This window comes from Rhinichthys klamathensis, unplaced genomic scaffold, assembly GCF_029890125.1.
Source record: "Rhinichthys klamathensis goyatoka isolate OS25496 unplaced genomic scaffold, OSU_Roscu_1.1 h1tg000783l_1, whole genome shotgun sequence".
NCBI lineage: Eukaryota > Metazoa > Chordata > Actinopteri > Cypriniformes > Leuciscidae > Rhinichthys > Rhinichthys klamathensis.
Genome location: NW_026607180.1, coordinates 357,567 through 366,025, shown reverse-complemented (window position 1 = coordinate 366,025; position 8,459 = coordinate 357,567). Strand labels below are relative to the sequence as shown.

General features: G+C 41.6%; 1 protein-coding gene across 2 annotated transcripts in view; it reads left to right on the top strand.

Moving 5' to 3' along the window:
- The first annotated feature begins 288 nt into the window (after positions 1-288).
- Positions 289-8,459, top strand: part of LOC130077869 (cadherin-7-like) — a 186,261-nt gene continuing 178,090 nt past the window's right edge. Inside the window, exons 1-2 of one of the 2 annotated variants that reach the window (XM_056243262.1) lie at positions 289-424; positions 902-1,147. In XM_056243262.1, coding sequence (XP_056099237.1) covers positions 902-1,147 — 246 coding nt within the window. In that variant the 5' untranslated portion in view covers positions 289-424. The remainder of the gene's footprint in view (positions 425-901; positions 1,148-8,459) is intronic. The other variant, XM_056243261.1, reaches the window with a different exon arrangement.

The following is an 8,459-nucleotide window of genomic DNA, read 5'->3' as shown; positions in this document are numbered from 1 at the left end:
TATAGTCTATAAAGTATATAAATTATAAAATTAATAAAAAACATTATTACAGTGTAGGGCTGCAGTATTATGAGAAAATCATTATTGTTGATTATTGCTCTTTATAATTGTAATAATGATTATTACTTTCAATTAATAGAATACATTTTTACATACCTTTTTTTTTTTACAATTTTGTGTGGAGCCCTAAAAAACATAGCAAGACATACCCTCTGTTTGGACATGGGGATTTGCTGCAACAACTCTTCTTCAGAAAGTCTACAATAGTTGAAGGCAAATCCTCTCACCCTTGTTTTATCTTTCTCTTTCTCTGACAGGCATCAGAAACTCCTCCTGAACCATCAGAAATGACATCACTGTAATCACTTCAGGGATTTCTAGGTTTTGTGCATCAACAACTTTGGAAAATCCACAAACTGCAAGGGTTTGTCATTTCATTATCTGCATTGGTGATATTTCAGAACTTTGTATTTTTGTTCAGTCTCTGATCCATCCCGTGTGCTGATCCTTCACTCCCGTGTGCTGATCCTTCACTCCCGTGTGCTGATCCTTCACTCCCGTGTGCTGATCCTTCACTCCCGTGTGCTGATCCTTCACTCCTGTGTGCTGATCCTTCACTCCCGTGTGCTGATCCTTCACTCCCGTGTGCTGATCCTTCACTCCCGTGTGCTGATCCTTCACTCCCGTGTGCTGATCCTTCACTCCCGTGTGCTGATCCTTCACTCCCGTGTGCTGATCCTTCACTCCTGTGTGCTGATCCTTCACTCCCGTGTGCTGATCCTTCACTCCTGTGTGCTGATCCTTCACTCCTGTGTGCTGATCCTTCACTCCCGTGTGCTGATCCTTCACTCCTGTGTGCTGATCCTTCACTCCCGTGTGCTGATCCTTCACATTGCCCCAGATGAGTGTTTGTGGCCGTCTTGTGTGTTGTGCCGTCTGGCTCCTCGCTGTTCAGAACACGAGCTGGTCTGCTGACACGACCCCTGACACGACCCCTGACACGACCCCTGACATGACGCCTGACCGACCCTACAAACACCCCACACACTCACGCGACGCCATGCAGAGACAGAAACGCAACTGGGTTTGGAATCAGTTCTTTGTGCTTGAGGAATACACCGGGACGGAGCCGCTGTATGTGGGCAAGGTAAGAACTCTTCACTCGTTCCTCACATGGAAGTCTTGTTTTTTTTTTAAATAATCACCACAAAAGTTTAGTGTTTAGAATCATGAATAAGTTCAGTCAAGTGCTATACAAACATGTAGTGGTATTTTTTTATTCTCTTTGTGCTGCACTAATGCAATATTTGCTGCGTTATGGGTATTAATTTCAGTAGAGAGTAATGTAGTAGCGGTATTACGGAGTAGACTTCACAGCACACAGAGAACGGGCATAAATCTTACAATATTACATTCTTTTTGCACTTTTATTTCTGGAACCTTTTGCCCTTTAGTAAACTGAAAAGTCTATTAATGCTGACCTTCTGGTCTTTCGTTGATATGATTGACAGCTGTCACCACCTGTTACCATGGTGTCAAACAGTTGGGGGAAAAAACATCTCTTGCAGATTTTAAAGAGATATCAATCAAATGTTAGTGGCTTTTGTTTTCAAATATAAATAAAGTGGGTTTTTTAAATGATGAGGCATCGTCAGTGCTTCTTAAACCTGTCCTTGTTCCCAGTGCAAATGCCGTGTGTCTCCATCATCAAACACACCTGATTCACTCATCAGCGCATCAGTCGAGTCTGCAGGATGAGGGAGACACACAGAATGTGGTGTGTTTTACTCTTCGGGGTGTTTATTTAGGCTGTTCTTCTCATCTTCACTACCTCTATTGAAACAGCTTTGCATCATGGACTTTTGCCATTGCCAGCGGTACGAACCATACTAGTTGGCACATTTCATCATAGTGTAATACATGCATTGTTTGTTGAAGTTGAATCACAAATGGAGAACATGAATGCACTTTTTCTTCAAAGTATTCTGAAGCAGAACACAAAAGCTCTTTTCCCATTCTCTCTCCTGTAAGGGCATATCTGTGACATTTTCTCCTGTTTTCTTGTGAAATGATAGAGCTGAAAGTTGACAACTAAACCACTTCAGACAGAAACAGAACGAGGGACAAAAACTGAACATGAAAAGAAGGAAGGTGAGAGAGTGGATATTTCCACAGGCGAATGTGTCATTTGCATTTATATGATTTTTCGGCGCTGGCGTCCCTTAGGCAAGCCTGTTAGCAATGGCATCATGCCAAAGACTGAGATTAGATGAAAGGCAGCAGATAGATATTTCCTGGATAATCATATGTAATGACAACCCTCAGACAACTTCAGAGCATGCAAACATATTTTGACACAAAGCGCATTGTTCAAGGAACTGAGCTAATGCTTGAGTTAACCCTCTGGGGACGGCAAACGCACCGGTGCGTTTTGGCAGATTTTTTTCACATAGCAGAAAAATAGACTTAAACTACTCCATCATTTCTGGTCATACAGAGTTAAGAGATATTAAATGTCTACTTTTTTATGTGCCCACCTACAATCGAAATAAAATATTGTGCTTTTGTAAAATAAAGAAAAAAAAAAGGGTGTGCGTTCTGCCTCTCCATGTCCGTGAACTTTTTTTCTGGAGCACGTCTCTAAACTTAAACAAAACTCAGCGAATACTGTTCATGTTATGCTATAGTAGACAGGAGTTTTTTATCGGTGTTGGCAGGCGTCGAAGACGGCGGAGGGAGAGGAGGCAGAAGCGAGGATGCCGGTCCGGTCTTCTTGCGAGACTGAGGAAAGATCCCCACAAGCCTCCACTTCCGAGTATGTTCCTCACCAACGCAAGATCGCTAGCCAACAAAATGGATGAATTGAACTTACTCACCGAAGGAAATCGCTACATCCGCGCCTGTTGTGTTTCAATCATATCAGAGACCTGGCTTCACCCGCAGATCCCTGACGGAGCCATACAGCTAGCTGGGCGCTCTATGTATCGCTACGATCGGAGCAAAGCATCCAGTCTGTGTATTTATGTACATGACAAATGGTCTAGAGACAACTTGACCATACATAAGCACTGTTCACCGGACCTAGAGTCCCTCTCTGTTAAATGCCGTCCTTTTTTTCTGCCTAGAGAACTAACAGTAGTGATAATTACGGCTGTGTACATTCCTCCCGATGCTAACGTTAGCACTGCTCTCTCGCTGCTGTCAAATAACATAAACAAACAACAGAAGTCTCATCCTGACGGGGTACACATTATTGCGGGTGATTTTAATTAGGCAAATTTAAAGTCCTTTTTGCCTAAATTTTACCAGTATGTAAAATGTTCAACTAGAGGGGGAAATACATTAGATCATGTTTATACAAACATAAAACATGCATACAAAACCACACAACTTCCGCATTTAGGCCACTCCGACCACCTCTCTTTGCTCCTCCCCCCTGTTTACAAACCTCTTATACGAAGAACAACCCCATTGACAAAGACTATCACTATCTGGCCAGAAGATGCACTTCCTAAGCTAATGGACTGTTTCACATACACTGATTGGAGTGTTTTTGAACACAACGACCTGGCAGTATATACAGAGGCTGTACTATCATACATCAAGTACTGCACGGAGAATGTCACAGTGGTCAAACGCATCCGGGTATTCCCAAATCAGAAGCCCTGGATGACCAGCCAAGTCAAATCATTACTCAAAAACCGCAATATCGCCTTCAGGTCAGGAAATCAAGCATTATACAGCACTGCCAGAGCTGACCTGAAGAGAGGGATCAGGGTAGCTAAAGCTGACTACAGGAGGAAAATAGAAAGTCATCTTTCTAATAACAACACTCGGCAGGTATGGCAGGGTATTCAGCAGATCACCAACTTCAGGGGACAGACTAACACAGCTGTGGACTCAAGCATCGCACTGGTGGAAGAACTGAATACCTTTTTTGCACGCTTTGAGATCCCACTCCGACAGTCTGCAGTCATACCACCTCAGCCCCAACCAGCTTTCAGTTTTCAACCTTTGACTGTGCAGATTCAGGATGTGAAAGAGGTGCTCAGCAGGGTGAACCCCAGGAAAGCAGCAGGACCGGACGGAGTACTTGGGAAAGTGCTCAAGGCCTGTGCTGACCAGCTCTCAAAGGTGTTCACCAGCATTTTCAACCTTTCCCTGGCACAGGCTACTATCCCAGCCTGCCTAAAGTCGACTACTATCATCCCTGTACCCAAAAATTAAAATATAACCAGCCTCAACGACTACCGTCCGGTGGCACTTACACCAATCATCACTAAATGCTTGGAACGGTTAGTCTTGGGTCACATCAAAGATTGCCTCCCTCCCTCGTCTGACCCTTATCAATTCGCCTACAAGGCAAATAGGGCAACTGAGGACGCTATTGCCATCACTCTACATACGGCGCTGAGCCACCTGGAGCATAGAGAGAGCCATGTCAGGATGCTCTTTGTTGATTATAGCTCAGCCTTCAACACTATCGTCCCCGACATCCTGATCAGCAAATTGTCTGATCTGGGATTCCACCCACTCACCTGTTCATGGATTAAAGATTTTCTCACAAACAGACCACAGTCAGTTAAACTTGGAGACAACCGCTCCTCTACTTATTTATTGAGCACGGGTTCCCCACAAGGTTGTGTGTTGAGTTCGCTGCTCTACATCCTTTACACTGCCGATTGCAGACCCATCCACAACAGTAATACCATACTGAAGTTTGCGGATGACACAACGGTGGTGGGGTTGATCTCGGAGAGTGACGAGTCAGCCTACAGGGACGAGGTTTTGGAATTGTCCAAGTGGTGCCTGGAAAACAACTTGACTATAAACACCACAAAAACCAAAGAAATTATCCTGGACTTCAGGAAGCACTGGGCAGACCTGAGACCTCTTTTCCTCAATGGAGACTGCGTGGAGAGGGTCCACGCTTTCACCTTTTTGGGCACTGTAATCTCTGCCGATCTCTCCTGGAAAATAAACACCATTGTTGTCTTTAAAAAAGCACAGCAACGTCTGCACTTCCTGAGAGTCCTCAGGAGGAACAACGTTGGAAAGGAGCTGCTAGTGACTTTTTAACACTCCACCGTCGAGAGCATTCTAACGTACTGCATTACGGTATGGTTTTCTCACTGCACAGAGGCAGAACGGAAGAAGCTCCAGAGAGTGATAAATACCGCACAGCGAATCATCGGCTGCACCCTTCCCTCCCTAAAGGACATCTACTCATCCCGCTGCCTCAATAGAGCAAAGGCCATCACCAAAGACTATTTCCATCCAGCCTACCCCCTGTTTGAGCTGTTGCCCTCTGGCAGGTGCTACAGGTCAATCAAGACCAGAACAAATAGACTCAAGAATAGCTTCTTTCCACAAGCCATCACCATACTGAACACACATGGTCACTAACTGTTTCCCACCCGTACACACATACATGCGCATAAACACACACACACACACACACACATTCACAATATGGTCCATGTGGAAAATGTTTACATTTCAGTGTACAAAATGTTCTATTTTGTCTTGTGTGTTATTATCTTTATTTATTTTTTATTTTGTTTTTACGAAGTACATTCTTGCTTTGCCTTCTAAAGTTATATTTATGTGTACTAGATGAATTGCTGCTAAATTTTCGTTGTTCATTTCTTGGGCAATGAAAATAAAAAACTTTCTACTTCTACTTCTACTTTCACCCAGACATGAGCAATATATGTTTATGATCATTTAAGTTTGTACTTTTAAATTATCTAATTTAAAACTAAAATAAATATTCTCTGTTTATGTAATCTCTATGAAAAGAGAGATGTGTCAGCCGTTCTCATTATCGTTCTCGCATCTCATTATTCCGCTAATGTGACACGCCCACGGAGAGCGCGTGCTATTCAAACGCTAATGATCTGAAGCAACACATTGAGACGTGTAAACGCCTGTCACACTACTGCAAGGATGAAGACACAGAGAATGGCGTTAACAGGTTTTATTTTAGACACTGTATGCAACTCCTGAATACAGGAAGAGCTTCGAGATCCACACAGGGGAACACAGGGAGAAGACTTGAACTTGATGCCGTCTCGTAGATACTGGAAATAGCTGACCACTGGAGTCCTGATAGAGATCCGAGAATTACACTGGAGAACACAGAGTGGCGGTTTGGAGAATCCTGGAGAACCACTGCACACAGAGGCTGCTTGGAATATACACACACACACTGAGAGGTTAGTGTAGAAGAACAATACTTGCGTAGAGTATACTGAGTATTCTTGGAACCAGACAGAAGAGTTTGGAACCGGAGAGTCACTGGCGTCAAAAGACGAGACCTGACAGTGAGTTGTAGACTGACTGGGGTTTATATGCAGAGCTGGCGTGGTGAGTGAAGTGATGAAGGTGCAGGTGAGGTAAATCAGAACTCCGGTGATTGCGATCGGGACCAGGTGTGTTGGGTTGAAGCTGGCTGGGGTGTGTCGTTGGGGGAATCCGTGACAACGCCCACATTAACTCGGTAAACACACTATATTTAGTCAGATTAATGTACTGTGGTCTTGCGCGGCTGTGAGGAATAATCCTGGGACATTTACCTACCTCAGAACAAGTGCTGGTTTATTTTCACTTCGAGGAGCGAGCTGGGCTGTAAGTGTTTTTATTCTTGTGCTTTGTTCTAATCGCGATATATAATAACGTTAGTGTCTGTAAACGCAAAAATAGCCTACTGTTTATATTTGAATCATGTTTCTGTGTGTGTGTGTGTGTGTGTGTGTGTGTGTGTGTGTGTGTGTGTGTGTGTGTGTGACTAGTTTTGGATAGATTATAAAGTTTTAACTCTAAAATAGACATCAAATAAGCTTTTGTTAGCAGTTTCTGCTCATATGTTAAATATATAGTATGTTTTGTCAATAAACTAATCAACTAAGAATGGTGTTTGTTCCAATGCAAGCTATATCAAAATAATGAATCCTTAACTTTGAAATATGTATGATAAAATGTATTGGCCTACTAAGACATTTATGGAAAAAGACAATTTTCTTTTCCAACTCTAACTTTGAACCAATTCTGTAGAATGGCGCATATAACCTATTTGAACAGGATTTGTTTCCAGGTATGACTAAAAATGTGCTTTTGACTTTCATTTATATTTTAATTTTATATATATATATATATATATATATATATATATATATATATATATATATATATATATATATATATATATATATATGTGTATGTATGTGTGTGTGAATTGTCCTTGCATTCTTTCTTGTGTGACACACCTGAATGAAAGGCTCATTAATATGCGGGTCGTCTTTGTCTTCTCAACCACCTAATTATTCACAATGGGGTTGGGCAGTTCACGCCCATTCGCATATTGCCTTGGCTAACAAAAAATGTTTTTCACAATTTAAAATAATCTATGGTGTTATGTGAATGATTAGACAGGATGATTTTCAGATCATTTTGAAGCAAAAACTCTAGGCCACAAGGTGTTTTTGGGGTCCTTGAGATGTTTTGACATGTCCTGACATTTGTGCTTTTTTCAGTTGCTTATAAACATATTAATGGCAAAGGTTTAATTACACTCTATTTAGCACAAACAGGGCTACCATAATTTGTGAGCAACATGTATGTACATGTTTGTATTTTTGAGAGAATACTGTTTATGCATGGTTATTGAAAAAACAAAAAATGAAAGTTTCTGAAATAAGGCCACAAAACAAAACCTAATCATTTACATAAAACAATACATTGATTTAAATTTTGTAAAACACTTTTTGTTTGGAAAGGCAATATGCGTGGGGGCGTGATTCACACCTAAGAAGACAATGACCTGCATAATAAGCCTTTCACACAGGTGTGTCACTGAGCCACAGGAAAGAATGCAAGGACAATATATATATATATATATATATATATATATATACAGTATACGTGTGTATATATATATATATATATACTACAAAATTGGTTCACAGTTGGAAACATCTCGGAAAAAATCTGTATTTTTCCACTTGTCTTTTTGCTTGCAAATTGTATAATATCCAAGGTAAACATTTCTAGTAATTGTGTAGTTAATTCACATACTGTATTTTCAGAAAGTTTTGGATATGTATCCTCTCCCCAAATTTGTCACTAATAAAACACAATAAAAATAATTTAAAGAGAAGGCTTATTGTGATGAAGTTCGGCTGGATTGCCCTCTAGTGTCACGAGAGGGCGCTCCACTTCTGCACTGCCTTTCCCTGGACTGTTCACGGACACACCCTGGACTGATTACGCGCACACCTGTTTCCATTGATCACTCTCACACCTGCATCTAGTTCCACACTCAGCTCCACACTCATTTATACCCCACTCTCACTATTACCCTTTGCGAAGTCTTGTTTCACTGTTGTGTACATTTCCGAGCGTTTCCTAGTTTTCCAAGTTTGTTATCATTGTCTAGTCTGTTCCAGTCTGTGTATCTG